This window comes from Parambassis ranga, chromosome 9 (assembly GCF_900634625.1).
Source record: "Parambassis ranga chromosome 9, fParRan2.1, whole genome shotgun sequence".
NCBI classification, from domain to species: domain Eukaryota; kingdom Metazoa; phylum Chordata; class Actinopteri; family Ambassidae; genus Parambassis; species Parambassis ranga.
This window is the reverse complement of record NC_041030.1, coordinates 14983802-15009080: the sequence shown is the minus strand read 5'-3', so window position 1 is coordinate 15009080 and position 25279 is coordinate 14983802. Positions and strand designations below refer to the sequence as shown.

At 39.1% G+C, this 25279-nt stretch overlaps 1 protein-coding gene across 2 annotated transcripts in view; it reads right to left on the bottom strand.

The window, feature by feature from the left end:
* Positions 1–25279, bottom strand: part of ipo11 (importin 11) — an 87521-nt gene that overhangs the window by 22860 nt on the left and 39382 nt on the right. For both annotated transcript variants that reach the window (XM_028414959.1, XM_028414960.1), the window contains 11 exons: positions 23248–23281; positions 23077–23117; positions 22854–22970; positions 20544–20657; positions 18057–18172; positions 15764–15840; positions 5960–6039; positions 5799–5879; positions 4223–4318; positions 3732–3845; positions 3167–3288 (listed from right to left, as the gene is read on the bottom strand). In XM_028414959.1, coding sequence (XP_028270760.1) covers positions 3167–3288; positions 3732–3845; positions 4223–4318; positions 5799–5879; positions 5960–6039; positions 15764–15840; positions 18057–18172; positions 20544–20657; positions 22854–22970; positions 23077–23117; positions 23248–23281 — 992 coding nt within the window. The remainder of the gene's footprint in view (positions 1–3166; positions 3289–3731; positions 3846–4222; positions 4319–5798; positions 5880–5959; positions 6040–15763; positions 15841–18056; positions 18173–20543; positions 20658–22853; positions 22971–23076; positions 23118–23247; positions 23282–25279) is intronic.

Here is a 25279-nt window from a genome sequence, read left to right as displayed (position 1 = left end):
AGTGCTCCACTACAGCTTCACCTTTTTTCCCCATCTTTGTATTACACAGAAGTTAAGGAGAGTCAGGCACTGCCAAGACGCCAAAGGCCAGAGCTTGTCACACTTTTGTAGGTGATGTCACTGAGGGTTTATCTATCTTTATATACAGCCTATGGTCTCGTCCCTGTTATTTCCTTGTGGCTGCTGGAATGAACATCCTTTCAGTGCTTGTAGTTTTAGAAGGAACATTTTACTCAGGAACAGTATAACAAAAAGGAGAGAAGGCAGTCGGTAATCAAAACATCCCAAACCAGAATGTGGGTAGCAGTGCATTGAAAACATTTCTCTACTTTTATGATCCTCCAAAATCATGTTCCCATTGCACTGATCAATCATACTAGAAAAAGGGCAATGTTCAAACTGTAGAGGGAGTTTCTTCTCTCTCAAAGCGCACGCTGTGAGGCGTGTAAAATGAAAATATGATGAGGCTTATTGTCTCAACGACTGGATAAGCCTAAAATTTTAGGCAAATCATCTGGAGAAGAGGCTCCGTTGAGTCGAAGCTTTCTGGCAGGCAGAACCTGGGATCTTTAGAATATACTGGCTTGCAACACCCACCACCCAAGCGGCAGTCGTTGATGAATTATTTGAGTCATTCTTTGAAAGCAGTGGGAAAAGAAGTGGGTTTTCCCATGTCAATAGGAATAAAAAGCAGCGAAGGAAGAGGAATAACAAGAAAGTATGTGTGGGTACGGGCATTGATGCATCAAAGGTTGTCAGTTCAAGTACTTGGTTAGGTAGACCCCAGGCGATGCTGCACAAAGTTCACTGAGCGTGAAGTCTGGCAAAACACTGACAGAATGAAAGAGTGCATTCAAGGCGCACACCCAGTCCACAAACATGGATGTGTTTATCACATGGATTGCCACTATTATGGCAATTCATGTCTAATCTTTGCATGGAATGGAGCTGCAACTTGCGAGTTGGTCTAGGTATTTCGGGAAATGTAAAATAAGCACTGAACACCTCTGGCCCTGGTGCCTAATAATAGTCTTTTAATGGCAGTCATAGCAACAGCTGGATGCAGGCATTGTATTAAAAGATCCTTTATCACACATTTGAACATGTCTGTCAATTCTAATTCCATCCAGCCCAGCACCTCTCCAGTGATTACTTACTAATGGCTGATGAGTGCTGCTGTTCCGTGCCTGTCATTCAAATGACTGTATGTGGAAACATGATCTGAAAGCTGACAGACTGCATGACATACCCATAGCAACATCAGAATGCAGTACAGTAGAGAGAGTTGGAAAAAAAATCAGCTGTGCTGTCCAAATTGATTTCAGTCAGCAGAAGGTGACCCTAAAAAGTGCTTTAGTGGAGTAAGTGCTGTGTGCGGAGCCAGACGTTAGATGATGTAAAAGTTCCTCAAATGTGACGCAACTGGTACATTAGCAAATTAGCATTTGGCAAATATTCTATAGACAGTAAAGAAACATGAGCCTTAAAATGCACCAATATGAACACACCAAGTATAGATTTCTATAAATATACGTGTAAATAAAAAACAACATATTGTATAATATCAAGCGTTTGATATTATATTATTATTCCCTGCTATGAACAAGAGGTCAAATGCATAACCAATCAAAACTTTGCAAAGGCTGTTGAGATGATGCTCAGATTAAATAACAATATGAGCTCAAAGTTGCTCATATAGATTTACAGTAGTCAACATTTGAAGTCATCAAAGTCATCCTGAATTTTGAACAATACCCATTCTTGGATGACATTTTTTGTTGTCTGTTTTGTTGAGCCTGTTAGTTACACATAAATATTTGTATCCAAATGTCACAATATGACTCAACTTTCCAGCTTCCCAGTTGACAACATGTGAGCAGCAATGCAGACATAAGCAGGCGTTTGTCACAACATATCATAATGATTGGAAAACAAAGTTTGTTAATGATTACAGAGTATTAAGTGTTGGGCAGAGCCATTTAATCTCATATTTAGGCTACATTGTTCTCTAATAAGCTGTTATCTCCAGGAGGCCAAACATAACAGCTCATTTGTAGTGCTAGATAATTACCAGAAAAGCACCGAAACTAACTTTTTTTTGATGGCTCTTATGCCATTGTTAATGCATTTTATATCTTAACTGTTTGTATGTTTGAGCGGACAAAACGTTGTATGATTACGGCTCATTAACACCAAACACCGGATTTTGGCTATCCACAGTTTCAGACTTGTGAGATATTTAATCATCTCTTATAGAAAATAAAGAATGTTTTGGGTAGCTGTGGAGAAGATGCAGACCTCTTCCAATTTTAGTTGCATGTGAGTAAGTTGATTTGTAAAGCAGCACTTTACCAGCCAAGGCTGTCATAATCAATTGCTGGATCAGACCAAAGAGGGGGAGCGTAACAAAGGATTTCATGCCTGTCTATGTGTATGATTACCATATCTGGATTGTAGATTCCCAAAATCTTGATAAAAACATACAACATCATAGAGGCTGATGGCACATCACAAGAAAAGTTTCTCAATAAATCCCTTTGAAGCACTTCCAGAAAAGTTCCGCTAAGGAAATAAGAAAACTGGCCTCAAGCCAAACCTTGTCACACTTATGGTGTATTCACAGAGAACAAACTGGGGTCTTCCTCTTAGGTCACCTCTCTACAATTATGTGTGGTGCTGTACCAAACAGAATTGTGGCAATTCAAAGTCAATTAATGCAGTGGTGAAGAGTCATTGGCTGCACAGTCAAAGATCAGTGCAAGGTCTGATAGCCTTGTACCCAAAAAGAACCATTGCAAGGCACCACCTACACAACACATGGGTCCAACTTGCACAGATCCAGATCCAATCTGCCATGTGTTCTGCATTGTGTGTATATATATCAGCATGTCCAGTGAGACATTTTCTTGCAACGCAGGTAATGACTTTAAACAACATTAGAAATTTTTATGTAAGAAGGAGTTTGTAGGTGTTGGTCATTTTGTATTTAGCCCAGTAATCCACTAGACATGACACATGTACGTGCAAATACAAGCTTCACTCATATAGAAGGGTTGATTAAATCTATGCTTATGCATATCCAAAAGTATGCCTCCACTTGCCCCTAATCTCAGCTGTGCTGTGGAACCCACTTCTCACCAATTCATGAATGATAAATGTTTCTCACCTGTTGTCAGACGGCAGGAGGGAAAGCAGAGCCAGTGACGACAGCTTCCTCCTCTCGGGCTGGGTGATGTTGTCCATGCGGTCGACCCACATCTCTATAACACTTCCCAACAACTGGTCTGCCTGAGAAGAGGAGAAAATGACAAAAAGAAAACGACAGACATGGAGGAGAGAATCCAGGTTAATAAAACAGATAAAGTGGTGCCAAATGTTTAGGTAGACGGTAAAACAGTCAAACAGTCAACATCAAAATAAAGAAGCATTTAGCACTGCAGAAGGAGTTATAGGGGCTAGTCTTATTATAAAACAAGGCTGCAAACTTAAAACTCAGCACAATTTCTTTAACTCTTAGACAAAAACAACAATGTCACAGTGTCACAGTGAGGGAGGGTGTCTCTAATTTTTAAGGCTTGAAAATGTTACCATTTGCAATTCCTTGGCTCATTACTTCTAGCCTCGTTCAAAATGATTTCCTTTTAACAGGCACTTTGCAGTTATGTCTCTCGCAGACTTTCAGAGACACTCTGCTGAGGAGACAGAATTGAAGGACAGGCATTGAGCCTCACCTCCTGGCTGCACTCAGAAGCCATTTGTGTGAGCAGAGAGGAAAAAAAGCTGGAGTTCTGGAGCAGCACTCGACCCATGATCCCAAGATAGGTGGACATCACCACAGGATATCTCTGCCATGACACACAGACAGAGATGAAGACACATAATCACTCATAAATGCTTTTACATAAAATATGGCTCATTAGGATTAATGGAAGGACAAGGAAAATGGGGACTGCGGACGCAGCAGAATCCCCTAGAGGAGCCTATAACCTTAATCTGTGTTGATTGATCAATAAATGCAACTGCACACGATAATTTCAATAAGCAGTAATTTCTTGTGACAAGAGTGGATAAACAAGAGAAATGTACAGGGACATTCTTCTGGTAAGGAAGAACTTTATGGTTAAATATTTAAATATACAGACAAAGAAAATAGAAAAAAAACATCATTACATATTTACAGGTTCACCCTTTGCAATGTATAAAAGGTAATGGTAAGACTCACCTCACCGTCCACAATACCTCTGAAGACAGCTGGCAACAGGGGCTGAAACATGTGGGCTCCCAGCATGGGGCTAACCTTTAAAGCTATCTCTACCACCTGCAGAGACACAGGGAGTGGAAGGATGAGGGTGACACTCAATGAGGAGAGTAAAGAACAGACGCAAAGAGAAACCGACAGAGAACTCAGGAGGAAGCCAGAAAGGGAGCAAAGGGTTCAGTCACAAGATGATGTAAAGAGAGTAAAAGTGTGCTACCACATAAGCAGGGGAACAAAATGCATTAGTAGATTATAAAACAGAACAGGGAAATCCCTTCCTTTAATGATGATTTGACCTACAACATGTGGCAGACAAGGATTTGAGTTTTACTTTGCAAAGAAATCTGAATGAGCTCCATGTCAGGCTTAAAGCTGAAACAAAGAACACATAAATCCACTTAAATACAGCAATGAAAATGAAGCCATAAAAATGACTAAAGATATGAATGCATCTCAGAGCCCCTCTCGGGGTTTGTTGATGCAAACCAAACACAACTGGTTAACAGGAAAAATTATGCATATGCTACAGTGGAGCAGCAATTCTAATATAAGTTTATAAGTGCTGTATTTTCTTTCACAGGGAACTTGATCACCCTAAACTACCTACATGTAGTAGCTTAACTAAATATCCACTCAAAGCTTGGAGAGTTTTTACCCTTAGTACAGAGAACACAGTACGACCAAGTTCCAGGAATGCCACATCAATAATTGAAAGAAATCTCCATCCTGAATGATTGCTCACACGTCAGATGACAAAACACCAACAAAGATACCTTGTCTGAAAGGTTTGGATCTGAAGCACTGAAGGTGATTAATCCTCATTAGGCTTCAGAATAAATAATGAGCCGAACTGTGCAAATGCTGTGACAGTGTAACAATGACAAATGGCATTTATCCTTAGAGTCAATAAAAGCTTAGAACTGTGGCTCTGGGGCAGCAGGCTTCACATTTATCAAGACAATGAAATGAAAACACTAAATAATGTAGTGTGTGGAGGGATGCATAAAAGCCAGGTGGCAGTGATTGGTCAGTAGCAGGCAAATGTTGGTTGTACTTCCTGAGAGAAAACAACCTGAGCTGCATAGTGATTAGTCTGATCCCTTTCCTCTCAGGGTACTCGCATGTGATGAGCTGCTGCCTGTCTGTGTTGGCTGACGAGTTTATTGTTTGCTGGCTCTCCTTTCCTCAGACTAAAAAATTAGCAGGAGCCAGATGTGCAGTAATGCCACTGAGCTGTGCTAGAGGCTGTAGCTTTATGTACTTGTGGCTAATCTACATAAATATACTATTCAAGCAGTGCAAATATCACATGCTCTGCTTATATACACAGTGAGCTAAAACATTATTACCACTCATGGAAAACTGTAACATGGCCCATATGTTTAAAAGAAAGAAGAAAGCTGTGATTCCATTTCATATACATTACACCAAGCAAAATTGAGGATAGAGCTGTTTGAGGTATGTAACACAAGTCAAGCAAATTATTAGTGTAAATAATCGTGAATTGAAATGAACGATGTGATGTAAAGAGTGTCCCTACCTTAAGCACTTGGACTTGTCCCTCGTTCGTTATATCTTTCAGTAGGTCACAAAAGGATCGACACAATGATTCTGCATAGTTCTGAAAAATCAAACCACGTATGACTATGTGAAAATTCTATGAAATATTTGTACATTTGTGTCGGTAGAAGTGTCACTCACCTGCAGGAACTCCGTGGCTGACAGGTATATGTAGGCATTAACTATCTGAAAACAGGTGCGCAGGTTCTCAGAACTTAACTCTGAAAAAACACATTAGATGTAACGCATCAGCAGGATGGACAAAAGGATTGAATTGATAGACACACCACAAGAGCAACAAGAAAAGCATTGGAGTGCATTTGCATACTGGATGGATGGTCTTACAACTTCATTTTGTTCTCTTGACAGTAATTATGGTGTCTTTGTCAATGTTTAGTGTTTACTGGGTAGAGTAAATAAGGTCAAATTTTCAAAAAAATAATAATCCACTGTGACTCAGTGATGCATAAAATTAAAGCATCAAAAGCCGTTTTCTCTAAGCAAGCTGGCCCAAATGTGGGCAGAATGTAATTCAACTTGACATCAGTGTCACCAAGGCCCAATAACATTTTGGATTCGCCTGAGTATGAATAAGTTTTGGACTCAGAGTTTTCAAACGTTCTTGTCTAACAAAGGTCACAGAGCCAAGTTTGGCAGTGTTGAGTTATACTGACATGAATCTAATGCCCAGGTTTACACTGCCAGCTTCTCATTGCTTTAAAGGAACTTTAATGTCCAAGAGAAAAGGAGCACTTTAACCAAACCAAAGTTTAGTCATTATTTAACAACAAGTAGGTTCAGTTTCCAAAATGAGCTCACTGGCTCTGCACTGTTGCACTGGTATTACTACTTATTTCACATTGTTCCCTGAGTGTATCTATGTGTGAAATAAATTTACCCTGAAAAAAATACATGAAATTGAATTCTTTGGGTGGTTAAAACTGGTGGGTGTGCTTGCTTAACTACTCCTTTCAAGATGTCCATGATGCAATGAACCAACACTGCAGCAACAGCTTTAAAAGCTTTAACAACAAAGTTAAAGTGGCTACTTATCTGCCAGGATTAATAAAGAGGTTGTGAGAACCGATTAATAAGAACTGCATCTAAATTATTAGGTAGGCTGTTGCATCTGCAACATCATTATCTCAGCATAAAATATGTTCTGCCTTATGTCTGATTGCTCCCTGACCTTTTGCTGTCTATGCTTATATGAACACAGAGTGAGGACTCACAGATCAGCGCTAGATAAGGCATAAGGAGCTGCTCTACAAACAATGTCAATTAAACTTATGTTAATACGTGTATAAACTATCAGGGACAAAGATCTTATACGAGGGGCCATAGTCAAACTAAATTAAAACAACTAGCGTGAAAATAGATTCACGAAACTCAAGGGGACAATGATGTCTGTAGTAAAACAACATAGGAAGCCAAAGCATTTTATCATCATAAAAGAGGAGATACGCTTCAACAGCTCAGCAAGGGTCACCTCAAAAACAATTCCCTCTGACCATGAGGCACTTTGTACAGATATGGTAATGCATCAAGAAGGAAAATGCCCTCAAGGTAACGCGATCAAGCACGTTCCCCTTTTGGACCAGACAACTGTACATCAAAGGATAGACTGCAAACATTTGACTTCTCTGTGTGTGTACATGCTGCAGTCCAAAGCCAAAGTAGATCTGTAGTGTTTTAACTGTTAGCTGCCTCTTGAAACACCAGTTGTGTAATAAACAGAAGTGGATGTTCAGTGACCACCCAAAAACACTACATGATGTTATATATTGTTCCGAGAGTGCTAATTGTGTTTAAGTGCTAACATGTGCAAAAGAGTTTGAAAAGAAGAAAAGTTTGCAAATAGAGCCAATTTATTAAGTTTGCAGACTAGAGAGCAAAAATAGAGAGATTTAAACAAAAAAAAGCTGAGGAGTTGCAATGAGAATTTTGGTGCAATTAGTAATTGCTGCAGAAGAGAACAATAAAATAAGAAAAGTAAAGTATGGTCTGGCTTGTTAATACACATAGACAAGGAGAAAAAGTAGAATTTACATGATCGGGCACAAGTTTGCGAGCAAAGTAAGTAGGATTGGGAACATATCTTGCATAATACTATAGTCACAGAATTCACCCACTTACATCAGCAGTAAATTAAACTTGATTAAAAGTGAAATACACAACTGCATGCCCACACACAGAGACCAGTCTGTAAAGTTAGAAAGTTACAGATTGACTAATTAAAAAATTAGTTAACTTCAAAAATAAATGAACATAAATAAATTCTTATCATCAAAACTATTTTCAAAGGAATCAACAAGTGCATTTGAACGTGATCAAGCAACTTGTACAAAAATGAGCTGTTGGAGATTGAAAGTCAGTGCTGAGCACAGAGAGGAGTCCGGTTCATACAGGTGATATGAATGTTGATGCACGCAATATGTTCCAGCCATCTGTCAGCCGTAGTACCATAATGAAGCTAATGTATGCTCCCATCTGTTATCATTGCAGGTACATAATGTATTCCAGGGCCTATTCAGCACATAATCCTTTACGATGAATATTAAACATTACAAACATACTGTAGTATGAAGCAGCATTTAACTGAACACGTGCAGCGTGCTGGTAGAGTCAGACAAGACAAACAGAAATATATAGATTTGTGCAAAATATGAGAGGAATCTACAAAGACGGTTGGGTAAAGAAGTCAGAGTGACTTCAAATGTGCCGTAAAGCAATCGTTCGACAGTTCATTCTGTGCAGGGTGTAATGTGGATGAGGGAAGACGAGGAAAAGATGAAAGCTTCACTGCAATGAATGCCTTGGTCAGGCCAGGATGTTCTTTTTTCTCCCAAAGAAAAAAGTAAAGGCAACAGATTGCTTAACAGTGGGTGAACAAGGACACACAGGGTCATTGGGTAGTGAAAGCATGACAAGTCCGCAGTAATGCAGAAGAGGTGGATGAATGATCATGGTTTTTTTGTTGTGTCTGTGTCTTGGTGGGCGCAACGATTTTTTTCCCCCCTAAGAGCTTATTTAATAGGCAGCATAACAAGCATTTGTATTCCATTTGCGTATTATTTTTCTCTTTGAATAACCAGGGGCATCTATGTTGCTGCCCTTGAAGCAGATTTTTTAACTGTAAAATATAAGGGCTTGAGGTTTAGTTTATAGTTAACCTTTAATTCCGTAACATTCAGATGAAGCAAGCCTGCTCCAAGTGTTTTCTGCAAATGGTGAGAGGAAGACAACCTGCAGAGATCTGTGATGCCATTTACTGTTGTACAAACAGAGATTTTCAAATGGCACATGCTGTGAGCTTTAGTGGAAAATAAAATATAATCTAATTAAAACAGTCTGGATTAACATGGTTCTAAAAGAAAAACTGCATTATAGGTGTATTAGGTTATTATTATTATTAGGTGGAAAGCAAGTCCCATATCTCATATTACAAAAATACCTTAATCCAGACTCCAGAAGAACTGATAGTCTACACGATGAGTATTTAAGCCACTGGTGGCTGCAGCTGGTGGCACACACCTGAACATCACTCTCTGCAACCCTGCAGCGACAGCTGATCAGCATCATTGCTTTGAGCCGACATGCTTGAAGTCAGCTTCCAAAGACACAAACTGGCACAACGGTGGAAAAAGGTATTTTGAGTGAGACATCACCTCAGGCTTTGTACTCCACTTTATATGACAGGAAAACTGGTCAGGTGCACAACAGGGCAAATCTGAAATGAAATGTAACCTTGGGATAGAAAGGTCAGGTAGAAGACCTCAGACTGCAGGGTTTTTTTTTTTTTTTTTAAAAAGTACCAAATCTGTAACACATTACTAGGATGGACGGATGGAACTCAAGAAGCGCGTTGCCTCTGGCTAACACTGTTGCCAACATGAATGCTTAAAAATAGTACAGACACAGCACAAATTCCTAATGAGTCAAAGCTCAATGGTTTACTATGCATGACAGGCCAACAGGCTATGAACATCTAGCTGTTGGTATTAGCAGCCAGATGCTATCTAGTTAAAGCGGTTCCTGGAATACATGTAATAAGCCAGTAGTGTTTGTTTAGCAGCTGTTAATTACGCAATGTTACGCAATGTTAAACATATATATATATATATATATATATATATATATATATATATATATATATATATATATATATATATATATATACACACATTTACATTTATTTTCTGTTTTTTTGTTGTTTTTTTATATATAAGATAGCCCGCAAAAAGGCTCTCTGTATCGGAGAGTACACTGTCCTCTGTGCCGCGCCTCTGGAAATATTGTCACCCATTTTATCACACCTCAGTGAGACAATGCGATTGCATTCAAAACGTATCAGCAAGAAACGTCTCACATGCTCTACTTTTATGTCAAAGGCAAAAAAGGATGTAAACACATGTCTTTGAAAGCTTTTCGATCTCTGTCCTCCTATAATACAACCACCGCAACCACTGTCAGGACCTTCCTGGGTTTGATAAACTCCATGTACTGTAGCAATATTCTCTGAGGGAGAGTTCGGTATGAATATCAATACGGCAGGACAGAGAGGAGCGCTTGCACAAAGAGAAAAAATGAATGCTCAATCTGGGCCTGAGGTCGGTCAGCTAGCTCAGAGTTCTGAGGGCTGGACTGATACAGCTTTCATCTTTGCACCCCTCAATACAGCAAATGAACCCAAGCTACAGCCAAGTGTCCACATGTGAATACAAACTGTATCTGGATATCGGAAGCAAATGTACTTCTATTTTCACAAAGGTGGATTTTCTGTGACTCAACTTCTAACATAAAACTGTTGCTATGGCAGCTCTTCCTTTTCAGATCACAGAGATGTCACATTCTAACTAATTTCCACATTTCAATATCAGTTGACCTAAAACATTAACAATTTAATGTTTTAAGTGGGAGTTAATTTTACTTTTTTTTTTTAAATTATAATAGAATGTCCCTTCCATGCAGGGAAATGTCCATATTCAAAATATCAGATAAGCCCTAGGACAGTGAGTCGGAATCAGAACATGCTGTTTAGCCAAATACTATGAAAGCAATTGCATATTTTACAAAGATATGTCAAGGGAGGACACTATCACCCCTAACACACACACACAAACACACAAAATCAAAAACAGCTGCTAAAGCACTGATTAAGGTTTAGTCAGTACATCCTTCATAGCCATGGGCATATGCTGCAAAATTTGCTTCGGTTATCAACATTAACAGAAAAATGAGCCTCACATCTGACTGTGATAGCAGCCTGTGCATTACTTCTAATGGTTGTTGGGGAAATTTGTGGTCATCTTCCAATATAGCTCTACAATATTTGGTGCGGTTGTATTTTTTTGCAAATTAACTTAACAGATACCAAAAACATGTTGCCAAAATCTGAGCCAAAAAAAGAGAGACAGGGTTTGTTGTGAGCCTTTCAGCATAAAGTATGAATTTAGTAATTCCTCTGGCTCAATGTTTAAAAGCCATGAATCTAAATGGGAAAAAAGTCTTCCTACTTGACATATTCATATTCAGTGAATAACCTTGTAATGTAGATTGTTGATAACAGCCTGCCCATAGCTTATTGTACATCTTAAAAAATTATTCCCAGCAGCACTACAGAGACAGCAAGATGAGAAACAAAATCCCTTTGGTATTGGACAGAGCAAGTCTTTGAAAAGTCATGGATGAGTGATCATGTTTGAGAAAAGCAAGCTTTACAATGAGACCTCCATAAAGAATTTACATGAAAGCCAAAAAAACCCAAGCACTCCTCACTCCATCGTTGCAATAAATATGACAAAACATGTCCAATATCTGTTATAGCTGTAATCAGAGTCTTCACTTTCTTCACTTCACTTCTTCAGTTGAGAAGCCTGATAAAAAAAAGAGAAAAAGAAAAAGAAAAAAACGTTGTCCTCTGATGGGGATGTCCAGATTGATCCATGAAGCACATTAGCTGGGCAGTTAACTGTGAGAAGACATTATGAGAAATGTTCCCTCGCACAGCTTTCACCAGCCTCTAGCGGGGAATGGACTCATGTATCTTTGGCTCTACAAATTATTGCTAACTGATGGGATGGCCGATGAGTAATATGTTGAACGGCTCAATTTAGTTTGGTTATTGCTTCAAACAGATCTGGGAGGTCTTCCTAGGAAGCGTTAAAGAAAAGACGTTTTCAAAAAGAATATTCAGCAAGTGTATGAGTTAACTTCAGTCAATCTGATCAACAAATCTCAGAAGAGGAAACGATCAAAAGCTTCAAGCAGTTAATTAGCTATAATGCTTGATGTATGCCTAGAAGGCATTTTCTGTGAAGCGTCTGGCTTCTCATCACCAAGAAAGAGAGAAGTAACATGAAAATTAATGGATGCTGTGGCTCTATCACCTGCTCGCATTAATCGGTGTAACACCAACAAGGAGAAAAATCTGTCTTTCTTTCCATAATTACAATGCAGTGCAACACAAACGGCTGAAACGTGTCCTAGTTCAGAGCATGGTGGCTGATATGCAGCATAGTGGTAGACTAACAATTTAGCCAAATCAAGGCTCTTGACATTCTAATTAGGGAATTTGCTGCACCAGTTTAGCAGTGATGGAGCGGGTCGCTTTATCAGCCAGGCCAGGCCACATACCTGGCATGCTGCAGCATCGTACGGAGCCAGAGTCTATCAATGGCCCACATCCCTCCAGAGCTCTCCGCTGACTAAATAAATGAACCACCGGATGTTCTAGTGAAAACCAGCCAAAGATGATGATTACTGACCGAAGAATGACGGAAAGATGAAAAAAAACAGAAAAAAAGTTCATTTCTCCCACAAGTTTTAATCAACGTATGCAAATAAATGAGGGTTGAACGAACAATTTCTGACTCGTTTAAATGCTCACACCATTAAAAGGATGTATTTTAAAACCATGCGCTAATTTGTTCTGACCTGCGACCATACCTCTGAGCTATCGTCTTTCATCGCAGTCGCTTTTTAATTTTCCCTCCCAGACTTGCATTGACAAGATAATTGCATTCAATGCTGCTAATGTGCTAATGTAACCTTAAGAAAAACGTGTTTTTTTTCCTTCTATAATAACATGAGACAGAAAGCAAAAAGAAGCATGGCATGGAGAGAATACTAATTGCTGACAAGCGGCTGTAAATTTAAAGTCTCACAGTCTGGGTTATTCCACTAATTAATGGAGCAGCAAACATAGCCTGTTATTCAACACAAGTCACTGCACAGAAGCAAATGTTACAAGTCACTAATGCTAGAAAGGTACAAACACCTACGGGCGGCATGAGACAATGTTAAATTGAGAAACATTATTAGAAGGAAAATAAACTTTTAAAGCAAATAATTAAAATGTGACTCCGGTTTGAGATCATGGCGAAGCTAACTAAAGACGTGATTAAGGAAACGTGGATACCAAGAATGTGACACGGGCGGATGTCTAACTGGGTGAGGTTCAAAGATCATTCTTGACCTTTAGAGAGAGTAGCTGAGGAGACAATGTCAGATTGGTTCAAATGTCACTCATGATACGATCAAATGGCTCAAAGCATCTAAGTGGATCCTTGTGTTCAGATTACCTCTGAACTGATGTTGAGGATGAACTGTGACACAAGGAGTCATAGTATTTGGAGCTGAAACCTTCTACAATTTCACCACAACTTGGCAATGTGGTATGGCGGAAAGCAACAAATAAATAAATAAATAATCTAAAGGGTGCATGCAGTGATTATTCTACAGTGGTTATTCTACATTATACTACAGTGAAGTAGTTAAAATGTGGACTACCAAGAAAGAAGAATCTATTATCTATTTTAGACAAAGGAGCCAATTTAATCACAAAAAGACAACAGGCCTGTATAGCAGCATCAGAGAACAAGATGGTGAAAAAAAATCCATGTACTGAACCCATGTTGTTTTCCTCAAGAATAGACTGAAGTTAAAAGCAAAATGGTTGGGAACACAATGCCTTTTTCTATATTTTTTTCCACTAATGGAATGCTGGTACCATGTACCGAGAGAAATGGAATGGTGCCTTCCTTTTTTTAACCTTTATTGCATCTGTCAGTCATTTCTCACTGACCCAAATATTTAAAAAAAACAGACAAAAGGGTCTCTACAGTAAACCGAAACTAGTGATAGTGAGCAAAGTCAGGTCTAAAAATAAGACTATTCCCATGTTTTGTTGAACAAGATGGAGATGAAGTTGTGAACATACTGTTCATTCCGTGCATAAGCAAGTAAAAACTTCTCCTTCTCTCTGTACCAGTAGGTGGCAGCAGTCTGTATTATGGATTGATTAATTAGGCTGACTGGACAGTCAGTGATGCTCTCACTAATAGACTGCCACAACTTAACAGGCCCAATTGCCCAAAAAGCTGCCCACAAGCGTACTGGACACTCCACAAAAACAGTGGCCATAGACACTCACTAACAGCCAGACACTGACTGTCAGCTCGGTGTGTCACAGCCCTTAGGCTGGATCACTGTGAGAAGAGACAGATTATCAGCAGGCATTTTGGTTATGAAATGACTAACAACTAATCACTCTAAATAGCGCCTATTAGCAGCCTAATTTGTGACTAATCGCTGCAGCCCTCATTTCAGCCTGTTATGTGTTGAACTGCAGATAAGAGAGATGAGAGATAATGGAGCAGCTAAATGAGAGCACATCTGCAGGTAAATTTACAAGCTCATCATGTGCTGATCCATCTAAGTCTTCATCATTCCACATCCATCTAACAACCTCTGACCCTTCATCAGCTTATCTATGCATGAATTTCCACCTTTCATTTTAAACCCGCCAACCTTACATTTCTGTTACTTCATCTTGACACCTTGTTTCCTAATATTCCAATCTGTTTGGAAGTCACATTACTGTCAGCTGATTATCAGATCTCTATCAATCATGCAGGGACAATGAGGACTGCCCTTTCTCAACTCGGCCTCTTTTTCTTTCTACAAAAAAAGTTGCCTAAAAACATAGAATATACATACATCATGTTTTCAGCTTAATTTATTTTCATCCATTGCCTTATTTAAGGCATGATCAAAGCTTCCATTCTCTTGTTCTTTTTAGGCTCCTTATCCTCGGTTTTATCAGTCCATGATTGATAAAACAGGATATCCTGAGTCCATGACTGAGTCCATCTTTTGGGTCTTTTGGTCTTCTGTATCCCATAGATTCCCTATGCACACTATAGGTAATCAAATGCTATAGGAAATCCTATGCTCTTTATAGGTAATCAAATGCTCCAGCAAGCCAATCAGGCTACACTACTCACTCGTTATGAGAAGGAGCACTAAATCAATACCTTTCCTCATCACACTGAAGGCCACACACACATACACACACACACAGACGCACGCACAGTACAGCATGTGAGGTGCCCCAACGCTCTGAGCCTGTGATAAATCATCCAGCCACTTCCATTCAATCTGCCACCCCTCACAGCTACCCCGCACACCTACAGAGCCGTGGCTCCGATGCCTTGAGGCAACTGCAAAGCCACAACAGATATCTTTACAAGCTAAGATAGCCCGAGGTTAGGAAACTATAAAAATTATGTCCATGGCTAAAGATTGCATCAAGTCTTCTTATTCTCTGTGATTTAAAAGCATTTGATCAAACAATTCTGGTAACAGATTTTACAGCTATTGTTTCTTCTGATTGTTTTGATGTAAAAAGTTCTTTCTTTACCTCTTCTGGATTAATACACTTAAATCCACCAAATTACGCATACTTTGTTGAAAGTGGAAACCAGAAACTGGCCAAAATGCATCATAGTCTCATCATCGTTCATTAAAGTGATACATATTTCTCATACCAACAATTAAATGTATATTTTAATGCAGAATGCAAATGAACTTGAGACAGAGGGGATGCGTATTTGCGCGCACACTTCACACACACACAGTCAAGAAATCATCATGTGAGCTCACCCAGCAATGCTGACATGTTCTGGAAGATTCTGAGTAGCTCTGGGGTAATAGCTGGGCTGTTCTCCAAAGTCACCAACCTGCATCATGAGAGGAAAAGAAGGAGGAGAGGGAGGGAGGGGGAAGGAAGGAAAAAAAAATGGAGAAAACAGAAAGTAGATTAAAAAAACACACCTAGCATAAATCTGATAATTGTTTGAGTCACAGAGTATACTAACACAATTTTGATATTTCATGTATTTTGTTTTCATGCAAAATTAATTTAGAAGAAATCTGGCTACAGGCAAGGCATACTGAGCAATTTTAGGTCACAGAGGGTGCTGTCACATAATAGATTTTTGAAATGAATATACATTCAGACAAATCCGACTTGTTGGTGGGTGTTGACTTCCCATTGCAAAGCTACAGATCAAAATGTAGCGATGGCAGGAATTCAGTCTACTACAGAAGGACATTTGTGCCAAACAAAATTAAGAATGCATATCTTTCTTCAAAATATTTATAAGATGTCATATTCAAGGGATGTGAAAAGCATTAAAAAAATAAACAAACAATGAATGAGGCAATAGGCTGATGTTTATGTCTGTAAACTGGGAAAAAAAAAGGTTTTTGAGGTTTCTGACTCCACCCCATTGTCATCACATTTCACCAACACCTACTCAAGATGACATGGCCATGACAGATGCTGAGAGGGACACAGAGATAAACAAAAAAATAAATTTGAAAAAAAAAAACGGGAAAGATAAAAGCAGGAGAAAATGGCATTGCCTTTGTAAACAAAGTAAACAATATTGAGGGCATGGCTGTTTATGAGCCAGGATAAAAGACAGGACAGAAAAATTGGGCTGAGGCTTTGTGCTACAATACAAGGTAATCCTGGCAGATTCCCCTCTGCTGAACCATATGCAGTAGGGGTGGAACGGTTCACTAAATCCATGGTTCGGTTAGTATCACGGTTCTGAGGTCACGGTTGTCAGTTCGGTTCTTTCTACTTTTAACACTCTGGAAATACCAGATGAGCATAAAATAAAGCCTATTTATCCAACATTCAACATATTTAAGAATCAGTTCAGTTTTTTCCCATTATTATATCAGGTCAAATCAATTTTATTTCTTTTTAATTTCTATATAGCATAGATAAAGATAACCTTTACTATAGAACAGGTCTACACCTTGTTCTTTTATTAAACAAACTAAACAGCTCATGTTATTTATCTAATTTGCACAGTCGCATGTCATTTCTCTCTGTGCTGCTGTCTGCGCACAGAGACCCGATGTGTGTACAAACACAGACACATGCACAGACAAAAACACACACAGACAAACACACACACCGTCGGACAGAGAACGTGTGTTGCTTTGTCCGCCGTTGCTCATTATATGCTAGTTGGATAGACTGAACTCTATGACTATGCTAGGTTAAGCTAACAGTACTGATGCCTGTGTGTTTATTTTTTTTTTGCCATTGAAATATGCTATTTACATCCCACTCTATAAGCATTGATGGGACCAGCGGCAGCTTTGCGGACGGTTGGACGCAGAGTGGTGTGGGTCTCTCTGCTCTGCCTGCAGCTGAACCAGCTGTGTGAAGCTACAGTGACTGACCCGCTGTGAGTCCGTTGATGCGGGGGAGGAGCTCACAGTCGCCGCTTGTCGAGGACAGTAGCCTGACTGCAGAATGATTTCACGTCAGTCTCCAAATGTCACCAGAGAGTCACTAGTAGCTTTTGATAAAAAAAAAAAGTTTTGAAAAGCCGCCAAATGTAGCGAGAAAGACGCCAAGTTGCCAACACTCGTCTCTATGCTGTGGTAAAAACGCCTCTCTGTATTACTTGATGCGCATGTCCAGAACCGAACAGAACACGCGCCCCGAAACGCGTGTACCGAACGGTTCAGATTTTTTTTTCTGAACCGTCCCATCCCTAATATGCAGGTAAAACATTTTTATAAAGGCATTTCCACAACAATCACATAAAAAGCAGACAGTGAACCAAATAATGGTTTCACCAACTGCCAAGAATTCCTAGAAAAAAAGCATCTTTTCCTGCTACTTCTCTTTGAATTTGGCTTCAAAATATGTACTAAACATAAGTCATTAGATGAGGCTGATGACTAACACGATATAAGTGAATAGAGCAAGAAAGAGGTCATGAAAGCAAGTATCCATGTGCAGGCATTTGAGCAAGTGTGCAAGGAATGAAATGAGATCATAAAGTGCTTGATAAGTCTGCCTTAGGGAGTTTAATTCCTCTAACTCAAACATATTAGTGTACTGCACGTGGATGTGTGTTCATACCAAAGCTCCAGGCCATCCTCCAGCAAATACACATGCGGCGGCTGAGAAACGTCAGTGCTCAACTGGATGACAGGAAGAAGGAAGGGATACAGGTTCTTACTTTCTGCCCCAAGGCCCTGTAAGAGCAAAAAGAAGGTCAATCCAAGAGGAAACAACACTAACAAAAAAGTCTGTGGCTCTTTGTAGATTTCCTGTGCCGCGATGGATAGGTGTATTCAAATACTAATGTACAACTGCTCCCACTCATTCTTCTTAGCAACTGTCACCATGCATGTGAGTCTCTACTTTTACTAAGAAGATGGCAGGTGTAAAGGCCAACAGCATTCCTTTGTGCAGTAGTTTATTTAGGTACTGTGTGGGACTGTTCAGTTCAGTGAAAAAAAGTGCTACAGGTCATTTATTGGTCATCCAGATTTCAATGGCATGTGGATAAGTGGGAAAAGACGGAAGTTTCCTTTAGGAATAATTTCTTTTCAAGGTCCAGTTCCCAAACCACTTTATTACACAGGCATTGGACATGACTATCAGTCTACACTGCAAAATGGAGAAGGGGAATGAGCAGTGAAACTGTGTCAATCTGACACCACATGGACACAGAATTGTACCACTGGGAACACGATTGAAGACTTTAAACTAAACCCACATTGAAGACATACAACCTCAAACACACTGGTGTGAAGCAAGAATAAAACCTGCCTGTTCACCACTATATGGCTTATGGTACAATGGTCAAGAATAGACTTTCTCAGGGGCTCCTTGCTTCAAGTCCTCAGTGATCGTGGTTTCCAAGATAAGCATTTCAATTATATAGCTGTTTTTTTCTGTGTTGTTAAGTGGTGGACCCAAGTCCTGTCCATGGTTTCAAAATGCTGGAGAGACACAGTCAGGTTCAAAGAAGTAAAGGCCAAGAATAACCCTTCCTTGTTTTGCCTAAGGAATTGTACGGTGAAGCGCAGCTAGGCAAACACAGGTAAACAAGAACAAAAAGAATAATGACTCATATTTTATTCCAAAAATATTTTTGCAAACACATGAACTCTAGCTTTAGAGTCAAAAAGTTTCATCTAGGTTATGAATAATGCCCTTTGAAACACCCTTTTCCCTCAAAACTTCGCTTCCATCTTCCTCACACATTCCCCTCGAGCTACTGCCCAAAGTGCCTATCATTGAAATCTTGACCACTGTCTGACACAATGCCCTTTAAAAGTATTTTATCACTTTAGGTTTCGCTACTTTGTATATTTACAATACAATATTTACAACAGAGTGTGGAAGTGGGGAGAAGGTGGCAGTTACTTGTGTGTGCTTACAAAAAAAATCTGTTTACAGTCAAATTGCAGAGGGACTTCTTAAATATATATATTTTATTTAAGTTATTTAAGGTGAAAAGTTCAGTCCTCTGAACTGACAGTGATGTGACTATGTGGGTGTCTTTGCATTTTTCTATGTGGGGGACGTAATTTGTGTGAGAGCACAAAGAATTTAAAATATTGTTTCAGAAATTTGACTGATGGCATGGCATTGATTTGATCTAAATCTGTCCCCTCCTTCATCTATGTGGGTGTAAAAGAGAAAAAGACTTGCTCAGTCCCCAAGCTGGCATAACCCTGTCTCTCCTGCAACAAGTCACTTGCAGGCAAAGTTTAAAAAAACAAGTGGGCTAATACGCCAGCTTTTATGAGATTAAGAGTTGACTTAATGCCACCGGATCATCAACAAGCATGAATGAGCTAACAGATGGAGTGAAGTCAAACAGTCAAAGTACACATTTGGCAGGCTTTCATCGCCATCCTGCTGTGAAAAGATCAGTGCACCGCTGTTTGCTGTTTCTGAGTGCTGTCTTTTGTATCATACAATGTTTATATGTGCATGGCACCCAAACTCTGTGTGCACATGTGTGTCCTGCTTTGTAGTCCACTGCAGTAAAACTAATCTGACTCCAAAGGTATCTTCTTTTATTAACATCTGCATCTAATTATGCAGCAACACAGCAGTTAGATATAATAAGAACCTTCAGCTGTACATCCGCATTGAGTTTGCCTGATGTGAACTTTTGTTACTCCCGAAGTGTCTTTCACCAAAAACTTCATCACCTGCTGTGAAGCAAAGCCACTGCAAGCACAGGGAAGACAAATCTAATTGAAATTGGAGACAAGTAGCTTTGATCCTGGGGGAGTTTCTAAATGACACAATGTATTTATATTAAAAGAATACATATTCAGCATATATATATATATATATATATATATATATATATATATATATATATATATATATATATATATATATATATATATATATATATATATATATATATATATATATATGCTGAATATGTATTATTTTAACTTAATTTATTGTAACTGCTATATTACAAATTGCTCATCAACACAATGCTTTGCTAAAAGCAATCCTGACATATATTGAACCTAAGAACGTGGTCATTCTGAACAGACACATACAGTGGAACTTTTTGTTGCTCCGTACCTGAACCAGGTGGATGAGTGTAGTTAGAATGGCACATCTTAGCATGTTATGTTCTTCAGACTGCTTCCAAAGCAGGGGCAGGTACTGAACCAGGCAGCCTACATATGGCCGGATCTGAAACAGAAGATTAAGTTAAGTAGCAAATATGATGCTATGCAATTAATGTCACTGTGCTAATACAAAACGCACCCACCATTTTCACATGCATAAAGAGAATCAGCCATATTAGTCCAGTCCTTGCTTTTTAATATTTTACTGCTTGTATTTAAAGCATTGAACAGTCAGGGCCCAGCCTACAGGGGACCTAACCATTCCCTGAAACGCACTGGCCAGACCTTATTAAAAGAACCAAACTGAGGACTTGTCACTAAAGGTGACATGCACCTCAGACAGGCAACCTCACATTGCACCATTAAAATCTCTTCTTAAGACTGTTTTTATCATGTTCATAACATTTTATATGTTTAACCTTTCTCCAATGGCTATTAACAGTTTTATATTGAAAATGCAGAATTAAAGCTGTCACAGCAAAGTAACTTTGCTGTGACAGTTAACTATTTAACATTAGCCAAAACCTTTACAGGCCACTCAAGCACCTGCTTATTTGGCACTGAGTGTGTATTTTATCTCCAAGACGGAATCAAATAAAGAAAAACATTTCTGAAATAAGTGCAACATTCCTTCCAAAGCTTTGTGGATTCATTCTTTAGCATTAAATTTAAGTTTCTGTTTACCCTTCTCCCGCAACAGCCTAAATCAGCTAATTCACAACAGGTTACACAAGAAAAAGCTGACAGCTACCGGTACACTAGTAATATCTGGGTTGTTAGATTCCAACTGGATGCCATCAGTCTCATTTCTGTATAAAATTGGAAAATGATAGCACACAGTGTAATTTAGGTGCAGTTACTGTTCAGCCAACCAACTCTAAGACATCATGTTCTGCTTTTTTTCTTGCACTGACTTGCACTGTGCTAACCCTTTGTATTCCCTGTAGTGGCTATGTGGCCGAGCTGCAGACCCCACACTGGGATTTTTTGCTCGATTACACCTTCATACAGTCATGCTTGAAGCATAGGGAACAGTTTAAAAAAAATGAAACATCATACACAGGCCTTGAGGAGAAAGATAAAAACGTAAGAAAAACAGACCCACAAACCAGCCTAGGGTGACATTTGTGAGCATGACAGCATAAAAAGTAGCTAAATCTCATCATATCTGTCATCATGTTCATTTCAAGTCAAGCTGCACTCATGGTTTCATTGCCTAGTTGTCTCAGCTGCTGTCACTCTTTGTGGATTCAAAAATCCCTTGTGAGAAGGGCTGGAATATTAATGGGACTTCCACTGACTCTAGAAGTCGAGCCAGGGCCAGTGACTGGAGAAGACTTAAACAGGCTGACAGTTGACAGGGATGAAAGCCATTCCTGTGACAGATTCAAGTCAAGGAATCATTTAAGGGAAGGTGCTTAAAATGGAACAGAAAAAGAACCCAGGGGGGTCAAAAGGAAGGTCACTTTTAAGGGTTGGCAGTTAAATGGATTAGAATGTCTTAATGGATGCTTAGAAAAAATAAAACCCATCTGGCCACAAACGCTTTGCAATGGCACAGGGGAGACTGTATCTTCATGGTAAATGAGAGCAGAAATAGAACAAGTGCTGCCTGAGGCCTTGTGATTTATAAAGAGTCAGAAATTGGACTGTCGCTTTGTAAATGCCACAGTTTAAAGGATGTGAAAAATCATTCATGTCTGGCTATCTTGGAGGACAGACTGTTGTTTTACTTTGCTGTTTCATGGATAGAACATGGTGACAAAACTTTTGTATTTGTTTTTAACAGCTACACGTGTCAGCAGAGTCCATGTCAATAAATACAATTTCTGATGCCACCCTTTACAAAGCAGCAGAACAATATAGTATGTGCCTGACACAAGGGGGCCTTCAAAGACATTTGCAAGTGTGTCTTGGTTTCACATTTCATACTGATATGGGCACAGAAACGTATAGAAACTTGTCAACTATTTGTGATTACCTCACAAAAATGGAATGCAAAACATGATTTTTGTGTATATAAACAAAGCAAGTCTCTCCTTTGCTAGTCAAAACAACCTCTAGCAAACGATAATTTAGTCTGCACTTAATTCTACATTTGTGTGCTCCCCTTCTCTTTAAACCTTAATCACAGTGAGCATATCACCCAGCATACAATCACACACTTAAACATGAACATGCATAATGTACATGTACAGTAGTCTGACTACTATAACGGTGTGCACAGGCCATTTGAAAGCTGTTATATCTTGATTCTTACCTGTATGTTTACTCTCTCAATGACACAGGAGATGACATGTAGCACCTGCATTTTAGTGTCACACTCTGTCACCTGCTGCAACAACTGGAAGAGCAGTCCAAAGATTGACTCAAGATACTGAAAAAATAAGAGAAGGGGACAGAGTTTAAATGTTGGGTGGGTGGGTGGGTGGGTGGGGAATGTAATATGATGAAGTTTTGATTTTATTTCCTTTCATACTTACTGGGAGGAACTGTTCGGTCCGGAACTCAAAGTCATCAACAGGTGATAATGAGTTAAAGATGAAATCACAATGCTTCAATAGTTCAAACTTGTTTGACAAGCATAATGAATGATGATAAATTCATCAATTCATTCCTCTATTTGAAAAACTGTCAAAGCATGGGAAGGATATTGAGTTTAAGAGTTGTAGCCGTCTCAATCCGTACCTATGAAGAAGAAAATAGTTCATTACAAAAGGCAAAATTAGATTTCACATGCTGTTCATCATCAATCCGAGTATAAAAGATTAAAAGCTAATCAAAGCTGCAGAAAGTGACGACATGCCGAGTCTGTCATTTTGTGGATTCTCGTGAACTAAGCTAAGAAATATAGATGTACTGAATTAGATAAACATGAAAACAAGATTACCCCAGCTGCATGCTGTGTGTACAACAAAACACAAAGAATATAAATGCATTTCCTATAATGGCACCAGAGAAAAATGGAATAACCCAAACAACTTTTCTATAAATGTGTACCATCAAACCACAGCAAAAACAAGCTTTCGAATGTTTGAACTGGCTCCTCAAATTTTATATACTTTGGCAAAGTAATTTGGCAGACTAATGGTGAAGCAAATGTCCGCCAGGGAGAAACTGATCAGATGGAGGAGAAGACATTAAGGCAGGTAAATGAGTCAGGAGAAAAGTACGGGGCTCAGAACACAACAATAGAAAATCCTTTCACAACATATCACTGTACACTTTATTATGTGCTCCTAGCTTGCACCAGTTTTGTCTTCAACTCCAAATAATGTTGGGAACATTCCTACTCCACATCTACATGATGTCATCATGCATGTTTGTGGGCAGAATCTTGATAACACCCACCACATCCCAAAGGAGCACCATTGGACTGAAAGCTGCAGAGGCCATATAAGTAACTCAATGTTATGTTCAGGAAAAAAGTCTAAGATGATATGAGCTTTGTGACACCGTGTGTTATTCTGCTAATTGTAACCATTAGGAGATGAGAACTCTGGCCATAAAGGAATGTACTTGGTCAGCAACAACACTCAGGAACAGTAAAAGAAGCTTAATTGCCACTAAGGGGCACAAAGTGGTCCAAGAAGATCCCCCCGTACACCATTTCACTCCCACCTACCAGCCAGAATTGTTCATACCTTGCAGAAAGAATTCATGCTTTTGTTTTTTTCTTTTGCCATTTGAAGTGAAGGAGGGAAGCCATTTTATGGGAACATATTCTTTATTCAATCAAGGGTCTAAGGGCGAATTCTAAAGCCCATTGAGGCAAATGTGTTATTTTGGAATTCATGAAAAAAAATCCTTTTGACTGGTCTTTCTGAGAGCTGCACCAACTTTCATTCAGGCTAGTCAAGAGATTAGGGAGACAGGAGAAGAGTTTTAAAAGTTAATCTGGTGAATTCAGTAAGGAAATCACTGCTGAGAAACTACATTTATTAAAGCAGCTTAGGTCTGCACCATTGTCATTATTAGATGAAGTACACTGACGTTCCAACATCCTTCTTATTTTGCTGTGCATAGTTTCACTTAGTATTAGAAGATAAGTCTTGTAACTGGCTTGGGGGAAAAAAAAAAAACAACAAAAACAGGTATTTTATTTTGTGGGTAATCCTAGATTACCATGATGTCTTGAATGCCAGAATGTATTTTTTAAAACAAAAAAAATTGTGTTATGTGTTTATTTTCAATACATAAATCATCAATATATCCATTTCACAAACACACAAACCGTCTTTATTGAAGTGGTTGAAGCTTTTCTTTGGACGTTCTCAGCTTTTCATACTTTTAAAGCCCATCAGTTCACTTCAAAGGTAAGTCAGCTTTGTGCAAGTTACTTATTTTGCACCATGCTTATGTTTTCAAGCATCAAACCAACAGTATGATCACGCTTCACTAGCGGGTGCTTCCCCCAATTATAAACTGACTGATTTTAATAAGCAGCAATCTCTTCCACAAAAACAACCTCCCCATCTTTACCACAGGCCTGTCGCTGCCGCAGAGCTTCACAGGAAAGCTTTTTTATTTTCATTTTCAAGCATCAACTGACCAAGTTTTTGAAGCACTGAAAAGTAAATTGTCTCTGTAATGCTGATCCGCCTAAAACCAGCATTAAAAGTGAAATAACCACAATATCACAAATGGTTCAAAGATGTGCATGTAATCAGTATCAATTTGCCCTGA